This window comes from Aegilops tauschii, chromosome 7 (assembly GCF_002575655.3).
Source record: "Aegilops tauschii subsp. strangulata cultivar AL8/78 chromosome 7, Aet v6.0, whole genome shotgun sequence".
Taxonomy (NCBI): domain Eukaryota; kingdom Viridiplantae; phylum Streptophyta; class Magnoliopsida; order Poales; family Poaceae; genus Aegilops; species Aegilops tauschii.
The window spans coordinates 7,768,701-7,791,122 of record NC_053041.3 but is presented as its reverse complement, the minus strand read 5'-3'; the positions used below and the strand labels follow the sequence as shown (position 1 = coordinate 7,791,122).

The 22,422-nt window shown below is 43.5% G+C and overlaps 2 protein-coding genes across 2 annotated transcripts; one reads left to right on the top strand and one right to left on the bottom strand.

Annotated features, from left to right (window-relative positions):
- Positions 1-5,175: 5,175 nt before the first annotated feature.
- LOC109734478 (uncharacterized) lies at positions 5,176-12,858 on the bottom strand. Its single transcript, XM_073504797.1, has 6 exons — positions 12,451-12,858; positions 10,791-12,377; positions 8,145-10,671; positions 6,255-7,002; positions 5,883-6,083; positions 5,176-5,692 (listed from the first exon to the last, which is right to left on the bottom strand). Exons 1-6 carry the CDS (start codon positions 12,717-12,719, stop codon positions 5,502-5,504), a joined length of 5,523 nt encoding a protein of 1,840 aa, XP_073360898.1. The 5' UTR covers positions 12,720-12,858; the 3' UTR covers positions 5,176-5,501.
- Positions 12,859-14,518: 1,660 nt separating this feature from the next.
- LOC109734468 (disease resistance protein RGA4-like) lies at positions 14,519-18,380 on the top strand. Its single transcript, XM_045231164.2, has 3 exons — positions 14,519-15,460; positions 15,709-17,822; positions 17,945-18,380. The coding sequence occupies exons 1-3, from the start codon at positions 14,637-14,639 to the stop codon at positions 18,283-18,285; spliced, it is 3,279 nt and encodes a 1,092-aa protein (XP_045087099.1). The 5' UTR covers positions 14,519-14,636; the 3' UTR covers positions 18,286-18,380.
- The last annotated feature ends 4,042 nt before the right edge of the window (positions 18,381-22,422 follow it).

Here is a 22,422-nt window from a genome sequence, read left to right as displayed (position 1 = left end):
CGAGTGGATGTGCGGTTATCTGTCTACAAGAAACTAAAATGGAGACGTTTGATGCTAGTACTCTCAAATCGCTTTGCCCTAAACGCTTTGATAGCTATGCGTATATCCCATCTGTTGGCGCTTCGGGGGGTCTTGTCACGATCTAGAATAGTGCTCTTTTTGTTGGTACGGTCACTATTGAGAAACAATTTGCGCTAGGCATCAACTTCATGTCCACCCAAAATGCTCATAGCTGGACTTTGATCAATATTTACGGGCCGTGCCAAGGGGACCAACGTAACGCATATACTCAATGGTTATTCGACCTCTCCATCCCTTCGTCTGAAGATTGGCTTCTTCTGGGCGACTTCAATTACATTCGATCACCTGACAACTGAAATTTACGCGCGGGGGGGGGGGGGGGGGGGGGGGGGGGAATACACAGGATATGTTTACCTTCAACGATTTCATCCGCGAGCAAGAATTAGTTGAACTGCCTATTAAAGGTCGTGCATTCACGTGGTCTAACATGCAGCTTAATCCACTGCTTGAACAATTAGATTGGTTCTTCACCTCTCTCAATTGGACTACATCATTTCCAAACACTATGGTAAACCCCTTGGGCCACCCTGTATATGACCATATACCCTGTTCTGTGGTCATTCAATCCAATATCCCCAAGAGCAGAATTTTCAGATTTGAATCCTATTGGATTGCGCACCCAGGTTTTTTGTCTGTTGTTGAACAAGCTTGGAATAAGCCTATGAAATTTGGCAAGGACAACAATGCGGCATCTATCCTCTGTCAAAAACTGAAAGCTGTTAGATATGCCTTAACTCACTAGAGTAAAAAGATTTCTCGCCTCAAGATTGCCATTGACAATTCTAACAAGGTCCTGCTCGAGCTTGATGTAATTGAAGAGCGTCGCACCCTCTCGGTCCCTAAACGTAATTTCAGAAACATCCTCAAAAACCACCTCCTCAGGCTACTTAACTATCAACGAGAATACTGGAAGAAGAGATGCACAATCCGTTGGATCAAGTTCGGAGACGAAAACTCAAAGTTCTTCCAGTCGATAGCCACTAAACGATTCAGAAGGAACTGCATTGCCACCTTAAAATCTGACCTAGGGACTGTTGTGGAGGATCATGCTGGCAAGGAAGCTATTCTGTTTAATGCCTTTAAACAAAGACTGGGTACGTGCTCCAAACCAAACATGAAGTTCAATCTCTCATCTCTATTAAGACAGCAAGTTGATTTTCATAGCCTTACTACCCCTTTCACACACGATGAGATTGATGTTGTGATCAAAGATATGCCCCCGGACAGAGCACCGGGCCCGGATGGCTTCAATGGCGCCTTCCTGAAAGCATGTTGGCCAATCATCAAACACGATTTTTACAACTTGTGCAACGAGTTTCATAGGGGAAATTTGAACCTAGAATGCTTAAACTATGGTTATATTACCCTGATCCCAAAGAATTCCTCACAAGAGTCGGTCAATGACTTTCGCCCGATCCCTTTGTTAAACTGCTGCCTCAAGTTGATCACCAAACTGCTGGCCAATCGACTCCAAAAAATCATTTTGCAAATTGTACACCGCAACCAGTACGGATTCTTATGGGGTCGATCCATACATGACTGTCTTGCGTGGGCTTTCGAATACATACACCAATGCCAATCATCACAAAAGGAGATAATTCTGCTGAAATTAGATTTTGCCAAAGCCTTTGACACCATACAGCACTCTGCAATGCTGCACATTATGAAAAAGGTGGGTTTCAATAACAAATGGCTTCAGTGGATCCAGTGCATCTTCACTTCTGGTAAATCTTCTGTTCTGCTCAATGGTACTCCGGGGAAATCCTTTCAGTGCAAATGTGGTGTTAGACAAGGTGACCCTCTGTCACCCCTGATCTTTGTCATTGCCGCTGATCTTCTCCAGTCTGCAATTAATGATGCCCTTCGAAATAATCTCCTGGAACTTCCCATCCCACGCAACACCAATGGAGACTATCCTGTTATCCAGTACGCTGACGACACGATCATCGTCATGCCCGCATGCGTCCGTCAAGCTGCAAAGATTAAGGAGATCCTTCAAGACTTTGCCACGTCCATCGGACTCAAGATCAATTTTCATAAATCTACTATAGTACCGATCAACACACCGCCGGATAAATGCAAAGAGTTGGCTGACCTCCTAGGGTGTACTGTGGGTTCCATGCCGTTCACGTATCTTGGCCTCCCCTTAGGCACCACTCGACCTTCGGTTCAAGATTTGGCTCCACTTGTCTGCAAAGCGGAAAGAAACATCACGGCTGCTATGTCTTTAATGTCGTATGCAGGGAAACTCTCTCTCATGAACTCGATGATCACTTCTCTTATCATGTTCGCTATGGGGACCATTCGTCTACCACCGAAAATTGTCGCCCAACTTGACAAGATTAGACGCCACTGCCTCTGGCAAAAAAGAACCGACGATGGTGTTAAGAGCAACTCCCTCGCTGCTTGGAATATGGTATGCAGGCCCAAGAAGAATGGGGGTCTGGGCGTCATCGACCTTAAGATGCAGAACGACGCCTTGCTCCTGAAGTTTCTCCACAAGTTCTACAACAGGCACGATATCCCCTGGGTCCAACTTATCTGGGATTCTTACTATGATGACACCATTCCACATGCACATGACTCTTGTGGTTCCTTCTGGTGGAAAGACTTAATCCACCTAATGCCCACATATCGTGGTGTGACACGCATCAATATTGGTCGTGGTTCTTCGGCATTGTTCTGGAAAGATAATTGGAATCATACCATCTATGCTGAAACATATCCAAGAGCCTTCTCTTATGCCACCTCTGAAGATATTTCGGTCAAAGATCTTCTGACATCCACGGACCTGCATGAAACCTTTCACCTGCCTCTCTCAATACAAGCCCGCGATGAGCTACGCTCCATTCAAACTGAGGTGGTCGGGGTCACTCATGTGGATGAGCACGACACTTGGCAATGCGTGTGGGGAGACACCAACTTCAGAACATTCTCATACTACAAATTCTACTTCAGGAAAGTGATTGCCCATGAAGCTTTCGGTTGGCTGTGGAAGGCAAAGTGCATTCCCAAGATCAAGACCTTTGGATGGCTCCTGCTTGTTGATCGTCTCAACACCAGAAATATGCTCAAAAGGAGGCACTACAACATTGGGAACAACTTTGATTGCCTCCTGTGTGGCCAACATGTTGAAGAATCGGTGGAACACCTCTTTTTTCATTGCACTTTCAGTCAGGAGTGCTGGAGATCTCTAGGTTTCACTTGGCCCACGCAGAATGACAGACTTACTATGATCAAAAACCAAAAAACCATGCAGCCCCGAAAGATGTGGATGGACATTTTCCTGACGTCGACCTGGAGTTTATGGAAGGAGTGCAATAACCACCACTTCAGGAAGATCAAGCCTTCTGTGGCATCCTGGAAGCAGAGATTCAAGTTGGAATTTTCCAACCTTAGATATAGAGTGAAACCCTCCAAAGAGCATATTATTACCACACTACTAGAGAATATACAATAGAGCCCTGCTGCCTCCCGATAGCCTTGGGTGGTGACCCAACCACCCACTGTATGTAATACACCATGTAATTGTGCCTTCCCTGTTTTGGGTAATATATATGCAGTAGGAACCTTTCCTACTGTCTTCACAATAAAAAAAAAAGAGTCAATGTGCCAGCCTTACAGGTTCATCCCATGCGTGAGCCGACTCCATGGGCGCGACGCAGGACCATATAAATGCGATCGAACAATCCCGTGCGAGCCGGTGCACATAGGCATCAGGCTTGCCGATGCGTGAGCCGATCGACGATGATGGTGCGAGCGTGACACAGGCCCCGACCAGCGCGAGCGAACCAGCCCGGCATGGGGCGCACAGTCCTGATAGGCCAGCCCTGCGCGCGACTTACTTGCCACGCCCGCCCACCCAACGCGACAGAACCATCCCGCATGGGGCCGAAGTCGTCAACAGGCTTCTAGCCTCCCCATAGCGCGCGCGGCAACGCGCAATAGGGTCATCACATTCACAGGTGCGACCGAAACTGCCGGATGATTGTGGCCCTATGCGACCCTGCGGTCCACCCATAATGAACCGTCGGGGTAGGTCGGCTAGGTGCGCGCTGCCCGAGCAGAGCAGATCAGACGGCACGGAGAGCCCCCCACGGTAGGCCGCATCCTTAAGAGCATGGTTAATAGAAGCGCCTACCGGTTGTACACGAGCTCCATGTGAGCAGTAGCCTTCATAAAAGAAATCTCGTGCAATAAGACTGGCTCTATACGAACTGCTGGATAGTTAAAGTAATCAATGTTTGCATGCATGCAAAACGCTGTTCATTGGACAGTGGGACGCTGGAAACAGAAAACGGCAGCGCTAGCGCTTGCTTCGGGCTGCAAGCAGGCGGAACTTTCTCGCGTCTTGTGTGTAGCCGGGCGCTTGACGAAGCGCTCGCTACCTTCTCTCTCCTGTCTTAACTCTCCTCCAGCTCAGAATATTGCTGATGTGGAATTCCTTATAGCCCGCTTAGTAAGACTATTATTCTTGCTCCATTATAGCCCGCTTGTACTATCCTAGTCTTCCCTGGGCCTTAAAAGCTTCTTTTTACGAGGAAAAAATTGGTGTCTTAAAAACTTTATTCACATAAAACTTGACAAGAACTCATGAGATGAGTTAGTATAAATTAATTCAAAACTTTAACATTCTCTATTGTAGCAAATTACTAAAATTATACTTAAACATTGCACACTAAATGTCTCCACATATTTAATATTGGTATTCACTAATGGAAACATTAAATAATTAAGCATAAGCAAACAATGTAATTATAATAGCAAACTGTCAAAACAAAAAGAGTCTGTAAAGAAAAAGTAGTCAATAAACAAGAGAACTGAACAAAGAGAGACTAGCAACGGAGACCCAACAAATTGCTAGAGGTGTAATGCGTACTGTGTGAAATTTAAATGCTCCGGCTTTTGTATTGCATGAAAAGGCCAATGGCAGATGGCTCGGCCAGCTTGATTTGTCTAGGGATTTCATTACGTGATAACTTGTATGAATCATGCATATAGCTAACATAGTCCTTTTGTTACTGTTGATTTACTTCCATTTTCAATTTTCCATCCGGTAAGCAATGTGCAAGAGTTTAGCTCTATTATATTGAGATAAAGTTTACATTCAATAGTTGTTCTGGATTTCCTTCACATATATTCTTGTGGAGATGTTTAAACATGGCCGGCAGTGGACAATTATGCATAATTAATAGACCGCACCCAAAATAAAAAACTGTAGAGTTAATTCATGAATGAAAAACGGCGCGGCAAGGCGCACGTCACACTCTAGTAGCATGCATTTCTGGCTGCTTTGTCATGTCATCCGTTTTGGAACTATGACCCAGATTTGTCAAAACTAGACGAACCCTTGTCCTCGCTTAATGCCTTCTGAAGCGCGTCCTGCATGTCACCGAACCTCCGAGTCATCCGTTTTGGAACTATGACCCAGATTTGTCAAAACTAGCCTTGTCCTCGCTTAATGCCTTCTGAACCGCGTCCTGCAGGTAACCGAACCTCTGAGTCCTCTCGGTGGATGCGTCTCTTTGAAGAGGAGCCAGCTCAGGTTCATCATCCATAATCTTGTCTATCACATTTGAACAACGCGGAAAGAAGCGTTTACAGAGTTCAACTGGTAAAAAAAACATTGAGCTTGCAGTTAGTCCAGATCCATAGACTATTGGGTTTCACACTTCAGCTACGCAAGCTTTCTTATTCAGAATGTTACAGCAGATAGTCTAAATAAGTGAATACTATTATTTGGTTGAAAATATAAATAATGTAGAAGCGCGGTGGTTATACAAAGGCAATCTGTGTCTCACCTGTTTTGGAGAGGGTACTCATCCGAGCTAAGTGTTCTTCATTCATATGGAAAGGAGTTTCATTTAGATCAATGGTTGCCAGTTCTTTCTCCGGAGGAGGTTTTGCCCCAGAATCAAGGGTTAACTTCAAAGTACAATCCACTTGAGCGATGTCCATTGCTATTCTTGCCTCAGTTGGAAACATTATCCTCATCAAAGCAACTACATAGCAAGAAAATAATTGAGTGAAAACACCACTTCCAAGAGAAGAAAAAGGTAGCACACATTGGGTAATTGCACATGGAGAACTTCACTCCACATGCAAAACACCATCATCTGCAAACCATACCAACCACTAATTTGAACACTTGACGATTTGTAAATAAATGTTACCTCGATTTTCGAGGTACAACAGCTTTCCACGTTGACGGTCACCAGCTATTGCAAGAGAAACCGATGCTTCTCCAAGTTGTGGATCCCTTCTTTCAGCTTGCTCCAGTATCTTAATGCATAACCTATCTTCACGAGACGGTTTTCCTTCTTCTGTAATCCCAAAGTAATCCCCATGTTTTGTGAGTCTCTTTGAGATTTGAACTGCTTTTCTTCCATCAAATGTAAGATCGGAATGCCGAGCACCTTTGGTTAAAACAGAGACAAGAATTTTAGGATCTCTTCGCCTGGCAGCAACGTGAAGAACAGTATAACCTCTTGGATTTCTATGATTAACATCTGCAAGTCCGATATCCAGAAGTTCCATTGTGACCTTCGAGTCACAATGTTCTACAGCATGGTGCAATGCAAATGCACCATCAAGATTAGTCCGCCCTTCTTTGAGCAGCATCCTCACTAAACACACATCATCAGAATCAAGAGCTCTGAGTATCCTTCTTACATGTTTGTTAGGAAATCCCTTATCTTCGGGTGAAACTAGTCCAAGACTTAGCCGTGAATCAGTAATCTGCTCGATGATATCTGAAGGCAATGCTTTCTCAAGAGTAATCATGTCAAGATTTGACCGGACTACCATCTCAAGGCATCTCTCGAGCAGATGCATGCAAGATTTATTGCATAAGTTCGCAACAGATAAGATCAATGGAAGGTTATCCACTTCAACATCATCAAGGACATCAAGGAGAAGCCGCTGCATGGAAAAGAAAGGCATAAGGTAGCTTAGTACCGTCTCCTTAAAACACGAAACAATACGACTGTAATGTTACAAGTAGCGACTCGACAAGAATTATCCTCAAATGGTAGACACACAAGTCATCTGCAGCAAAGTCAAAACTATCAAAATACAAATCCCAGATAAGAATCTGAAAAGGCAACAATTTCATTAAGGCCCCGTCTCAAAATTTCTAGCTTGTGCAGATGCATTGGTTGATGACTGTTTACCTAAAACAAGGGGTCTCCTATCTAAGTACAGCCCCTTAAGAGAACGTTCATTGATCTTACTGGAAAATGAGAGGTTATGGAGCTAATATGTGTATAAAAATTAGGAATGTTAGGCCCTATTAGTAGGATCATTGTCAGTTTTGATATTTCACTTCACACGCACATCCAAAACTTTATTAATTGAAAACACTAGATCAATACTATTGTAACAGGGGAAAAGCACTGTATTTATATCTTTGGTTTTTGCTGTACATGTATCGACTGTCGTCATTCATGGAGCCTAGATTTGGAAAGTATTATCAAATCATGTTTGTCATGAACTGCCTATCGTTGATGCATGTACCATGAAAAGTCAAAACAAGAATCCCTGAAATATATCATTAAAAATGACACAGCACTTTGCAGTGCCAACTGCATCATTTGCATATTGAAGACATTTAAGCGGACAGTTTTGAAACTGAAAGAGACACCACATTTATACCAGCACTCACCGATAACTCGATTAATTATAGTAAAAAAACTAGTCATAAAAAGATAAATCGATTAATTTCCACACCTATGTCAAACTGAGTTAGGAATGAGTGTTGATTCTTGAACCTAAGTGGCTGTTGCACCGTAGTAGGTATCTCCAAATAACTCAACATATCCTAGCACCCATCCAAAACTTCACCAGTTTAACGAGTACCATATATTCACCACAAATGTAATGCTTGTCGCTATTTTGTGAAAGCATTGAAATTAATATTTTTTGCTGAAATAATATGATAGGTTTCTTTCCCATTCCTCTCAAATATAGCATTGAAATGTCTGACCAATATGCATGCCAGCAGGCATAATAAACAAGTGATATGAAGAAATCATTGCAACAGAGAAGAGGAGGAAGAGGCGGACCTGGAAGTGGTTGGTGAGCACGGCAACCTGGAAGATGGATGCGGCAAAGATGACCTGCGCCATGAACGAGATGGCAGGGAGGCAGCCGACATGGGCGCAGCCGTCCACGTCTGCGCAAACGCATGCCGACTTGGGAAGGTCGCGGATGCAGCCGGTGTACAGGTACTCGAGCACCAACTGCAGTGCCTCATACCCGACCTCCACCTCCTCACCCAGAAGCTCCCGGAGGTCCAGCGGGTTGCCCTCCCCTTCAGCGGCACGACGCGCGAAGACGGCATCAAGGAAGGGACTCCGGACGGAGAGCACGGAGCGGTACGCACGCATGTCGACGAGGAAGGTGAAGTCTTCTGGAGGGCGAAAGGCGGTGGCGAGATTGTTGGAGAGGTGGCAGAGCGTCTCCACATCTGCGTCCCCGGAAGCAGCAGCACCCTCTGTCGAGACACTGTCGCAGTGGGTGAAGGCGGTGGTGACCTGGCTGGTCGGAGTCTCCGTTGACGTTGCGGCGGCCATGTGCGACTCGACCGCCGAGTTGGTGGGAGGTTTCTCTTTTGTGCTTTCATCACCATAGGAAGTAGAAGTCACCAAACACACATGGACTCTAGGATTTCTCAGATGATTACTAATGACCGTCTTCACGGCATACTCTATAAGAGCAGCTATACCCCCAAATTTTACAGAGATCTCTTTAAGGTCTGGCATATGCTCGATGCGGATTAGTTGATGTTGGTCCATTCGGGGGATTGCATTGAAACCCAGCTTCAGCTTCCAGAGATTAGGCATTGCATCCGCCTCAAATTTCAGCCATGGGATACCACTCGTGAACCTCAACTTGAAGTACTTGAGAACTGAGAACCCGGCCATCTTGTCAAAGAGGATCCTTTGAGCAGGCGCGCACCGCACATACAGCGACAGAGCAGTAAGGGCAGGCAATCCTCTGAGAATATCAACACAACTCATCTGCAGTTCCACCACTGCAATCTTCAGAATGCACAAGTTACCAAGTTTTTTAACCCACTTAGGAATTCGGGAAAATATGACGCAGCTGTGCGGTGAGCATTCAAATCTCTGGAGAAGTGGGAGAGGTTCCAACTCATCCCAGGAAATGATTACTTTTGAGGCACCAGGAACCACAATATCTTTAACCGATGGGCCATGAGACACTACTATAATTTTCAGGTTGCCATGTCCTCCTAGTAAAGAACCCAGAGCTTCCATGTTTTTCTCTGGATGGCCAGAAGGATGTGTAGAAGAAATGGTAAGATAAAGATCTTGCAGGTAGTTCAGGTTGCCAAGGCTCCACAGACTGATGATGGAGTCAGTCATGCTGCCAATCCAATCCAGCAGATTTGTGTCAACAGGAAGGGTTAGGTGCAACAAGTGTGGGAGATATATAATATCCCATGGGATAGCAGTGACTCTTGGTGCATCTATAATATCCAGCGTTTCCAAACATTGCAGCTTTCGCATTTGGTTTGGTAGTTTTATGCACACATCACTTGTAATCTTCAAATATCTCAACTGAAACAGTTCTGAAATCCCAGTGAGGTCTATGGGGTCATGGTCGCCACAATGACCGGATAGTTGAAGGTTCAGAACACGGAGAACCTTGAACTCTCCAATACAAGGCATGCACTCGAACAATCCAACAAAATTAAGTGACCGAACTTGCGGCTTTGTGATGTTTACTGGTGTCTTGGCATACCTTGCAGTGGCAAAGAGGAGAGATAGCCGACGGGCCTTATGAGAAAGTGATATATTCTTTCGATTATAATCTACTACCACAATGAAATTCTCTTCTGCAGACTTGTGTGCAAGAAGATCACGTACCACTTCATGAACAGTACAGGACAACACCTTATTGTTGTAGTTGATATTTAGAGGTTGGATGAATCTTCTATCAATAAGTTCATCGAAATAGATTCCTGCAGCTTTCTCCATCCAGTTTTGATCTTTTTCTTTCCCTTTTCGTGTATTGATGAAGGCTTCAGCCACCCATTGCTTCACCAGATCATCCTTCCAGACTATGGAGCCCTCTGGATACATATGAAGATACAACAAACATGTCTTCAGATGATGAGGAAGATTATTGTAGCTGAGGTTCAGTACTTGTCTTGTTCTTTCCGAAGTAGAACTTGACCACGATTGTGACCTCAACGAATCACGTATGTATGTCAGAAAATCCAGTGATACTGCTGTCTGTTGATTTGCCAAATGACTAGCTATGTTGATCGTAGCTAGCGGCAAACCACCACATACATCAACAATTTCATTTGAAACTTGTTTAAATTCTTCAGGGCAGTCACTTCCAGAACCAAAAAGTCTGTTAAAGAACAGCTTTCTTGAGTGATCGTCATCAAGAGGTTTCATCATGAAAACATGTTCTGAGTGATCACAGCAACATGTTAATGCAACATCTTCAATCTGTGTAGTTATTATTATTCTGCTGCCACGGTTTCCATTTGGAAAAGCATATTTGATAATATCCCATGCTGATGCGTCCCACAAATCATCAATAATAATTAGGTACCTGCATGCCAGGAATTCACGCATATCAGATATATTGTGTCAGGCTAATAGTAGAAATGAAGTTTGATGTGTTTACAGTAAACTAGAATAAATAGCATAAGGGAACTGGGTTAGCAGTGCCTTTTATCTTGCAGATGTTTGCTGATATTAATGTCGCTGATGCCAAGCTCATTAGAATTGGCATGTAGTGGCCGCTTCTTCTGGTGGAGTTGCGAGAACAAGTCGCAGAAAAGTATCTGCATATCCGGCTTTTTGGACACTCGAATGAAAGCTCTGCAATCAAATTGCATCCCAATTCTGTTGTACAACACTTTGGCAAGTGTAGTTTTACCCAGACATCCAGATCCAAGGACAGATACCACCTTGAGCTGCTGCTGATCTGCCACCAGTGAGTCGATAAACTCATTCATCCGGCCATCAATTACAACGTGATCATTGGTTTCTTCATAGTGCATTGGAAGCATATGGCCAGTGGACAAGAATGTACGTCTCCTCAAGTTGCTGCAACAATGGAGATTATATCTGTCATACCGTTCAATAGCCTCCTGGACATAGATCCTGAAATCTGAAATTGTTTCCGCAATCTTGGGCTTCTTGGGAAGACGAGGGACAACACTAACATGAACGCGTTTGCTGGTCTTGACACCATGTTCTGACACTTGCATGACGTATGTGATCTGTTTGTACCATTTGAGCCTCTTCTTTATGGTCATCATCTTCTTGTTTTTCTTCTTCTTGTTTTTGTTGAAATGGTCAGGTGGCACAGATAAAAGGCTGTCAATGTAATCCTCCATGTCGTAAGACAGGTCACGCACCTCATTCATCCAGCACATGGCTATTGGGGGATGGTCATCCACCTCTGACAGTTCATCAAGGTAGGAGCTTATCTCTTCAACATCATCTTTGAGGAGACGCATCCCATCCATCACCCTCTTGGAGAAGAATTTCTGAGAAGATGAATCATCTAGCAGCAGCATGTCCAGCTTCCCAACAAGAGCTCTCATGGCGCCCAAGGAAGCACTGATCACCCAACAATGGCCCTGGAGGAGATGGAACTTGGCGGCGTTGGACTGGCGCATGGAGAGAGTGTTCATGTCCCAACCAGCACCAGCGCCCGAGTAGCTGCCTTCGTTCTGGATCCTGGGAGGTTTCCTGTCCGAGCAACTGCCGGTGAAGCTGGCGGCTTCGTCCTTGATCCTGAGAGGTTTCATGTCCGAGTGTCTGCCAGTGAAGCTGGCGGCTTCGTCCTTGATCCTGTGAGGTTTCATGTCCGAGTGGCTACCGGTGAAACTAGTGGCTTCGTACTTGATCCTGGGAGGTTTCAGTTCCGAGTGACTGCCGGTAAAGCTGCTGGCTTCATCCTTGATCATAGGAGGTTTCATGTCTGAGTAACTGCCGGTGAAGCTGGTAGCTTCGTCCTTGATCCTGAGACCGCCCCCGGCGAAGCTGGCCACGTCAGCGTGGGCCTGGGCAGCATTCATGTCCCAGGTGCTGGGGGGCATGCTGACGCTGGAGAGGCTATTACTGGGGGCGGCGGCGGTGGCGGGGAGACTGGGGAGCCCTGTAAGCTGGCTGAGGTCGGTGCGCGGGTTGTGCGTGATGGGGTCGATGCCCATGTGGAGCAGCTTCTTGCGCAGGTTTGTGTTCCAGTAATTCTTGATAAAATTGCCTGTCCTTCCTGGCAGATGGGTTGCAATCGCCGACCACCTGTTTAAAGCTCAAATCATCAGCAGCAACAGATACATAGTACAACAGAAGCAACAGAGAACAATATACGTACTTGTTGCCGAGCATGGAGTGGAGGTGGATGGTGGTTTTCTCCTCCTCATCGGTGAAGGGTCCGCGCTTGATGTCGGGGTGGAGGTAGTTGGTCCAACGGAGGCGGCAGCTCTTGCCGCAGCGGTTGAGGCCGGCGCGCTTGGGGATGGTTCGCCAGTTGCCGCCGGTGCCATGCAACTTGATGTAGTCCACGAGCAGCCTGTCCTCCTCCTCCGTCCATGGGCCCTTCTTCAAGGGGGGCTCACTGCTGCAGGACGGCGACCTCCCCATTGATTATGTGTATTCTGCTGGCTCTCTGTGCATGTCCGATGGCACCGGCGTGCTATTCTGATCGATGTTTGGTGTCTAAAAACTGAGCCAGCACTTTGCGTCCCTGATTTGGCTAGAGGAGCTCTCTGTCCTGGAGACGACGTTGAGCTAGCTGGACTGCAGGGGGGAGCTGCCTATGGCCGCACAAACCACATGGGACTGGCCTTGCTCGATTTTGCTTTTTTCACGAGCTCAAATTTTTTTTATCGACCAAAAGTGCATCTGTCCACCTGTGCCTTAAGTCATGCTAATTGTTCAACTAATTATATATGGGAAGCCTGCTGTTTAAATTTTTTTTTTACAGGAACCTGATGTTTAAAAAGTTGATAGTGCCTACTATGATAGCAGAACGTTTCAAAATCTAAAAACACATTTATGATAGTGGGTTGCGTCAGCTCAGAGTTTCTGAAACCTCCAAAAGGACAAATACAACATTTAAAGAACACCATATACATTGAATGACGCAATTTCAAGGCAATTGAATGGCTGTGACAACAGGGGGCGCAAAGAATGGTTGCAAATCTCCAGATTTTTGTTAGTAACAGTAGTTGTTGATTTAGAGGCTCTAGATGAGGCACTGAGGTTGATTTGTATGTGCTACACAAAATTATTTTTGAAAAAAATATATAGTTGAGCATCTCAGCAAGTGGCTACTAACGCCAATTCCACTCATGTTCCTACAAAGTTCACCCATATTGAAATAGAAACATGTACCTGTTACCACCTTGGTTAGAGCACCTAATTGAAATACTAGGGTTGTGTGTATACATTAATACAGCACGCATCTACAAGCCACAGCTGTCCTTCCTCATAGTAGGAAATTTTCACCCATGTTACTGCAAGTTCATCCACACTAAAATAGAAACATATACTTACCTGCTATCACCTTGGTTTGAGCATCTGCCTGGTGGCTACTGACACCGGCCTAATCGAAATACTACCGCTGTGTATAAATATATAGCACACATCTTGAGGCACAGCTAGCTTTCATCATGGTAGGAAATTTCCACCCATGTTACCACAAGTTCATCCACATTAAAATAGAAACATCTACCTGCTACCATCTTGGTTTGAGCATCCGGCTGGTGGCTACTGACACCGGCCTAATTGAAATACTAGCGCTGTGTATATATATAGCACACGTCTTGAGGCACAGTTGGCTTTCATCATGGTAGGAAATTTCCACCCATGTTACTACAAGTTCATCCACATTAAAATAGAAACATCTACCGGCTATCACCTTGGTTTGAGCAGACTGGTGGCTACTAACACCTAATTGTAGGGCTGTGTGTGTTTGTGTATATATATCACACATCTTGAAGCACAACTAGCTTTCATCGTCGTAGGAAATTTTTACCATGTTACTATAAGGTCATCCATATTAAAATAGAAACAAGTAACTAACAAACAAGGCGTTTTCCATCCACCAGAGATGGCCCATTTGGGAAATGTGAGCCCGGAGAGTAGTATTTGGTTGTAAAATGAACCTTTTTCCATGTGTTTTCTTGAACTTTAACTTTTTTTTAATCTGGTACTTGTAAATCATATGTGTACAGATTTGTCAGTAGAAATACATTCATACCATCTAAATTTAACTACTGTATATTTCATAAATAAATTATACTAGAATCTAGTGGTCCAAGTTATGTTTCGAACCATGGCCATGTGCAAAGGGGACCAATGTGAAAAAAAAATATATTGGTAGCATCATATGTAGTGCAAATAGTTAACTCCTCCATGAAGGAAGAGTGGAATGGAGGCAGGCACTTCTAGCTACCCATGAACCGGCCATGGCTGCTGTTGTGACCTCTTCTATATCCAGGAAACTCAATGATCTGATCTCCCAACCAGAGTGAGAGAAAGGGGCCGGCCAGGGAGATGGAGGCTGCGGCAGCCACTGCTTTTGCCTGTAGGATTGCGCCAAAGCTGTTGGCATTCTTAGCTACAAATCACAAGCTTCGGCAGAACCTGGAGCACGACATCACCTACATCAGAAATGAGTTTGCGTTGATCTCTGCCGCCATTCAGCAAGATGACGACCACCGCTGGAGGAGCCGACCCAGCAGAGACCACATGCAGAGGGCCTGGGTCAAAATCATACGTGACCTGGCGCATGCCGTCGAGGACTGCATCGACCGCTTCATGCACCGGGTGACCATCTCCGGGACATCGACATGGCTTCGCCAAGCTGTTCACCGGGTGCAGACGGTGACAGTCCGTAAGGAGTTTGCCAAGGCAATCCGTGAGATCAAGAAGATATCACAGGAGTCATCCAAGCTGAGAGAAACTTATTACAGCGCCAGCATAGCTGCTGGCACCTCCTCTTGTTCAGCAGCGTCGTCGTCAGTGGCAAGTGAGACGACGACACAGATGGCGATAGATGACACTCTCTCAGCTGGCAGATCTGTTGGCATGGATGCGCCCCAGGATGAGCTTCTTGAGCTGATCCAGCAGCAGCAACAGCAGCTCAAGGTGATCTCCATTGTTGGTTTCCATGGCATAGGCAAGACTCTCCTTGCCAGGCGTGTGTACCACAGAATGGAGAACCAATACGAAGCTCGGGCTTGGGTCTCTGCAGCAGAGCAAGGGGTCCCAACAAATGTTCTCAAGCAGATACTCCAGCAACTTGGTATCCCCACCAATGGTGGAGGCAACTTCAACAAGCTCTGTGCAGTCCTCAGACTATACCTTGGAAGCAAGAGGTAAATAATTTAAGCTACTTGTTTCCAAACCATATTGGTAATTTTTTTCAACTCCATCTGTGTTTGACGATTTGATCTCGACCTACAGCAGCCTACATCTTTCATATTTTTGCACAGTTCAGCAATTTTCCTAGCTAAACTCACTAGTGTCATCTTCGCGGGTACAAAATGGAATTTACTCTGAATTATAATTTCCACTTGATATCTCTCCATGTCAATTCTGTCTGATCATGTACTCCTCCTGGTAGGTTCTTCATCGTCATCGATGACATGCAGACGGAATTTTGGCATGATATAAAAGATATCTTTGTGGGGCTGAGCGGTAGAGTTCTGGTGACGACGGCCATTCAGTCAGTAGCAAATGCCTGCAGCAGCTCAGCAGCTCATGATCATGTGTATGCAATGAAAACTCTTGCTGATGAACATTCAAGACTACTGTTTTTCAAGGAAGCTTTCCAAGACGACAATCCGCCAGTCAATAAGGAGGATCAGCTTGGCTCAGAAGCACTGAAGAAGTGTGATGGCTTACCCCTTGCTCTTGTCACCACAGCTCGGTACTTGCAAAGCACAGGTAATCCGACACGTGAAAACTGGGCAACATTATGCCACAACCTTGGAGTACATCTGGAAACAAAAGAGATGTTGGCAAGAATGAAGTGTGCGCTTGTCCATAGCTACACCAGCCTTGTTAAACATGATGTCAAGACATGCTTGCTCTACCTAGGTATCTACCCTACTGGTCGTACTGTCAGGAGAGGAAACTTAATAAGGAAATGGTGCGCCGAAGGGTTTATCCAAGGAGATTATATGTGTAATGCTCTGGATGCCGCTGTCGCCAATTTCAGAGAGCTGGTCAACCGGAGTATCATCCAGCGTACAGATGCCAGCAGCAAAAACATCAAAGATCAGGTGAAGACATACCGTACTCACGGCATGATGCTGGAGTTCATCCTGCACATGTCCAAGTGTGACAACTTCATTACCTTGTTATATGATCAGCTGGCTCCCCCACCCCCACCCAGTAAAGTCTGTTGGCTCTCCCTCCATGACGCAAGTGCCAGAGTAGCCAATGATCTATCTCTTGTCCGGTCTCTGACAGTCTTCGGCAAGGCACATGAATCCGTCTTGTATTTTTCCAAATATGAACTGCTGCGGGTATTGGATCTGGAAGAATGTGGTAACCACTTGGAGGACAAGCACCTTAGGGAGATATGCAACAACCTGTTGCTGCTTAGGTACCTAAGCCTCGGGGCCGCTCTTACAGTTACAGTGCTCCCCAAAGAGATAAAAAAGCTTCAACTTTTGGAGACGCTGGATGTGAGAAGAACCAGGATAGAGATTCTGCCCACACAAGTCATGGAGCTGCCATGCCTGATTCACCTATTTGGAAAGTTCAAACTCCAACAAGGTGTAGGTGGCCGGAAAATGCTTAAGCTACAAACTTGGTGCTCAGAGAATAGCAAATTGGAAACAGTGGCAGGATTTGTTGTGGACAACAACAAGAGCCAAGGATTTGCACAGCTCATGGAGCATATGAAGCACTTGACAAAGGTGAAAATATGGTGCCAGCAGTCCACTAATAATAGTATGGATCCCATTTCCAGCGGCAGCAGCAGCAGCAGCAAGTACACTCATCTCTCAGAAGCCATCAAGGGGTTCATCAAAAGAAGCACCGATAAAAAAGCTCATTCACTGTCACTGAGTTTCAATGACAGATGGTGCCAAGACTTGCTCGTGAACTTATCCCTAGAAAAAGAACAAGCCTCCTCCTGCTATCTTAGCTCGCTCAAGGTAGAAGGGGGCAACATATGCAGCCTGCCTCCATTTGTTACCATGCTAGGTGGTCTCACTAGCCTGTGCCTTTCATCCCCTCATCATCAGCTGAGTGGGGATATTCTTGCTGCCCTGAGCAGAGTGCGCTGCTTGGCGTACCTAAGGCTGATTGCATCCCAACTGGGCAAACTTGTCATTGTAAGAGGTGCACTTGGAAGCCTGCGGCGACTATGCATCGTGGTTGAAGTCATGACTGAACTGGAAGTCCAAGAGGGAGCTCTGCCGCTCCTCGAGTCGCTCCAGCTGCTATGTAAGGATCTAAATGGCTTTTGCAGCATCATGATCCAGTCCCTGGGACGTATTAAGGAGGTCACCCTCCATGATGGAGTCAATGATGAAACAAGACAGAAGTGGAAGGAAGCAGCAAAAAACCACCCCAGACGCCCGAAGCTCTTGTTTGTTAAGACAGCAGAAGATGTTGATATGGGAAGTGAACCTGCAGACAATTCTGAGAGCCCTACGGTGCCAACCAATGATACGACATTACCAGTGACAGCGCCCCATGATGCCATTTCTACTGGACAGTCTGGTAACCAAGTATTGTGCATCTCATTTTACTTAATTGTTCGTACTTTGGTTAATTATTGGTGTTGAGTTATATATACTCCCTCTTCACGCATCTATGTGACATTTTCTATTGTGCAGTACAAGTTGATGGTGATGATCTGCAACAGGATGATGATGAGAAAGAAGATACAGATAAAATTGATATGCTAGTGGATTTTGTTAGCAAAACTTGTCTGGGCACTATGATGAACAAGGAAAGTTTTGAACAGGGGATGGAAGGAATGGTGGTGGGTGAGAATAGAAGAAAGAGGGCTAGGACTGTTGGTGAAGGCAACTCAATGGACAAGGTTTTTGATAGGGTGAAGCGCAAGAACCCGGAGAACATCCCAGGTAATTTACACATTCCAACTATCCTAAATTTTCTGATGTTTCTCTTGGTGACATGGCTAGTAAAATTGGGGTCACGTTTGGAAGTAATTTTCTAAATTTTCTGAAGCCCACCTATTTATGAAAAGTAAAATAAAAAAAAGTCAAAACTATGTTTGTTGTCCCATGGCAAAAATAAACTTACTTTTTCATGATGGAACTTTTTTTATTGTACCCATAGCAATCTTTTGTTTGGTACTACGTAAAATTCCTTTTTACCTTACTTTTCATGATAGAAAACTTATTTGTTGTACCATGGATATTTTTTAACATGGCAAATTCCTTAAAAAAAACTATCACTATGGCAATTGTTTTTTGTATGATGGTAATTTATTATAGGTACCATGGAAAATTATAACATTTGACCATGAAAATTATTTTACTTTTAGTTTTAGTTTTGCATGATGAAATTTTTTAATTGTTAGTACCATGGCCTTTTTTATTTTTTTTTGTAAAATTCCAAATATCATTTTGGACCATGGAAAACTTTCTTTCTGTCATACCTCACAATTCATTATTTGTTACTATACAATTGTAAATTCCTTTAGTGAATTACCATTTTTGAATGATGGCAATTTATTTATGTTCACATCATTGAATTGTTTTAACAACCCATGGTGAATTTAGTCTTAATACCACTGTAAATTATTTTGTTTATAGCACGGCAATTTTATCTTAACAACAATGGCATACATAGCATTGTTAGTTTAGGAATTTTTATCATGCCAACTTATTTGTTTGTGTGTTTCAAGATGAATTTTCTTTTTAAATACATAATCTTGAACATGGTCAAACATTTTTTAACACGTAGGTGTTTTTTATCAAGAACCTGGAACTTCTCTCATGCGTATTCACATGTCATTTTTATTTATTTTTCCCACAGTACATATAGGAAAACAAAAAAAAATCATTGTGTGGTGTTTTACCGATATATTTGCCTTCCTTTTGCAATGGATTTTTTTTTGAGCTTTGACTGCTGGCGTCCCAGTAGAAGAGGTTTGGCCGTAGGTGGGCTAGTAGAGGATGTGTTCGCGCAGTGGAGTGTGTTGTAGCGAACTAAACGGTTCGCTCATTCCCCGCTGGTAGATCGAAAGAGTTTTTCGATCTGACCAAGTCCCCTTATCTGGGCCCATATTTAATCTTAAATTTTTATATTTATTTTTTGTCATGTCTTAAATTGGACTATCAGTTACATGTCCATTCATCCTAGCCCTTTCCTCCAAGCATAGACAGTTTCAGCTTCTATCTGAACTCTGAAGGTCTTGTTGCGGCAAGCCGTTTGTCCCCGGCGACGGCAAGACTGAATCTATTCCCTGAAGAAACCAGCCGCATCATCCACCTTTAGGGAGGGCTCGCTTGGTTGGTTGATATGTTTGAAGTGTCTTCCTTGAAGCTTCCTCATGTCCACAGAGGGTATAGCATGGTTGACTAGAGTCGGTGCTGATTTAATCCTTTTTCGACCGGTAATGCACGCTTGCACTAGTGGTCAACTTGACTACACAACCAACCTGCCGGCAAAAAATAAAAAAAGGACTACACAACCAACCAACCCCAGTCACACCGAGTTAGTTACCACGTTGCTTTTTTATGTTGGAAATGTGCCTTCAAGTTATTCACTTCAGTAAGTATAGTAGATAAACAGGTAAATACACTAGAAATCCCAGAACTTGTACGCAACGTTCAGTTTAGTGCATAAACTTGTAAAATACGTGTTTCTGGTCATCTAACTTGTCCTCTTGTTCATATACGGTGCTTTCTACGGTATCCTGTCGTATCCCTATGAGTGCCACATGGAGGGCCCACTGTCAGTGGCTGAGATGGTGGTAATCCGCATGCACTTTTTTAGATAGCACCCTTGTATTTTATTTATTGACGTAAAAAATTCTAAAATAAATGGAAAACGTTGGAACGTTTGTGGGATTTGAACCCACGACCTGCTGTGATTCGCCCAGGACAGACAACCACTCGACCAGCTGAAGTTTTACATTAAATGTATACAATTTGCTTTATATAACATACACCATACGAATTAAAGTAAAAATCAAACCGGGAAAAAAGGAAACCCCACTTCAAACCGGCGACCTGTTGCACTAAAGCGGGCGTCCTAACCAACCACCTAATGTTACTTCATGTTTATTTGAGACTACTAAGATATATATCCAAGTGTAAAAGTACACGTTCCGAACTACATTTTCTCTTATCTAGATTATTAATTTTAAATTATTTGAATTCAATTCAGACAAAATTCCCGTTGATTTTTCCGAATTTTTCCATTACTAAAACCGAAGTTACTTGGACTACTATTATGAAAAAGTTCAGACCTCGGCCTCGAGGACGTAGTCCGAAAGAAATTTGTAAACATTCATTCTGAACAATATTTTCTTTTATCTAGATATTCACATTCAAAGAATTTTTTTATGATTTGTCACGAAAAATTATGTGCATTCATTTTGACCTATATTTTTCTTTATCTAGATATTAAATTTTCAAATTATTCAAATTCAAAACACAATGTCGTTAATTTATCCAAAAGAATTTAGGTACATTCATTATGCACTATATTTTCTTTGATCAAGATTTTAAAATAAAAATTGTTCCATTTCAAAAAAATAGTTGATTTGTCCGAAAAATTAACGTACGTTCATTCTACACTATATTTCCTTTTATCTAGATTTTAATTTTTAATTTTTTCAAATTCAAACAAAAATATATTTGATTTGCCCTGAAGAATTTATGTACATCTATTCTGCACTGTATGTTCTTTTATCTAGATTTTTAAATTTACATTTATTCGAATTCAAGCATAAATTGAGTTTATTTGTCCGAAAAACATACGTACATTCACTGTGCACTATATTTCCTTTTATATAAATATTTAAATTTAGAATTAGTCGAATTCAAACAAAAATTCTGTTGATTTGTCCAAAATAATTTACGTATATTCATTCTACATTTTATTTCCTTTATCCAGACTTTAGAATTTTACAAAATCAAATTCAACCAAAAATTTTGTTGGTTTGTCCAAAATAATTTGCGTTCATTCATTCTGCACTATTTTTTGCGGGAATATACATTTAAAGTTAGGTACTATGTGAAAAAAAAATCTATCTTTGCTAAAAAAATTAAACATAGCTTGCTGCCATTGGAATACATAAATTTTATACTATACATACATAGCAGTTTTATCGTTTTTTATCTCTATTTATCACTGATAAACTAATATCAAATCTATCTTACAAAAAAAACAACACACAAGATAAAATTTGTTTATGTTATTAAGTGTAGTTTTGGCCTGATGGTTAGCACTTGTACACGATGCCATAGTATCAAACTGGGGCTTTCCCTTTTCAGCAAACCCTTTTGTTGTTTTAATTTCTATTTTTATTTATGCAGTACGTGTTAAATAGCTTTTACTGTGCATTTTAGCGTCAACTGTTAGTTGGTCTAGTGGCTCTCTATGCTAGGCGGATCGTGCTAGCTCCTCGGTTTGAATCCCATCATGCGCTACAGCTTCTTTCATTTTATTTGAGGATTTTTTGTGTAAAAATAAATAGAATGTATGGGTCCTTTCTTACAAAAAAAAACCCAGCCTCAGCCACTAACGGTGGCCCTGCCACGTTGGCATGCGTAGGGATACGGTAGGAAGCACTATATATGAACGAGATGACAAGTTAGATGCCCAGAAATACGTATTTTACAAGTTTATGCACTAAACTGAACGTTGCGTGCAAGTTCTATGACTTCTAGTGTATTTACCTCGTAGATAAACGAAAGTGCTCTCCACACGGCGGCGTCGTAGATAAATACCAAGTCCGGAGTCACTTGTATTGCCATCAGTCAACCACTTGCACTGTGTGCCCTATCCCCTATGGCACGTCACAGTCATTTCTAGCTGCATTCATCGGTCAACCACGTCAATCATTTTAGCTGCATGCACCTTCTATTTTGAAACGACCGCGGGTGCGGCACTCCGGCGCGTGACGAGGAGATGCATGCAACCGAAATGTCTCAGACTTTCCACGCTCTCCAACGCTGACCGTGGCACTATGCAGCCACTTCGATTTCATTTCATACACGCGCACTCACTCGAAAACGTTCGCACTGTGCTCAAATGGAGCCACACCCACGAGGCAGATCCGGCTCGTACGTGCCCCGTCATGTGAATGTACACATTTACATCTTACCTCTACTCTCTA

Excerpts from the sequence above, each read along its gene's own strand:
- LOC109734468 (XM_045231164.2), top strand. The coding sequence starts at position 14,637 with ATGGAGGCTGCGGCAGCCACTGCTTTTGCCTGTAGGATTGCGCCAAAG. Across the intron at positions 15,461-15,708 it reads CTATACCTTGGAAGCAAGAG|GTTCTTCATCGTCATCGATG; the intron begins GTAAATAATTTA and ends TCCTCCTGGTAG. Across the intron at positions 17,823-17,944 it reads CATTTCTACTGGACAGTCTG|TTGATGGTGATGATCTGCAA; the intron begins GTAACCAAGTAT and ends GTGCAGTACAAG.
- LOC109734478 (XM_073504797.1), bottom strand. The coding sequence starts at position 12,719 with ATGGGGAGGTCGCCGTCCTGCAGCAGTGAGCCCCCCTTGAAGAAGGGC. Across the intron at positions 10,672-10,790 it reads AAACATCTGCAAGATAAAAG|GTACCTAATTATTATTGATG; the intron begins GCACTGCTAACC and ends CCTGGCATGCAG. Across the intron at positions 5,693-5,882 it reads GAGTACCCTCTCCAAAACAG|TTGAACTCTGTAAACGCTTC; the intron begins GTGAGACACAGA and ends TTTTTTTACCAG.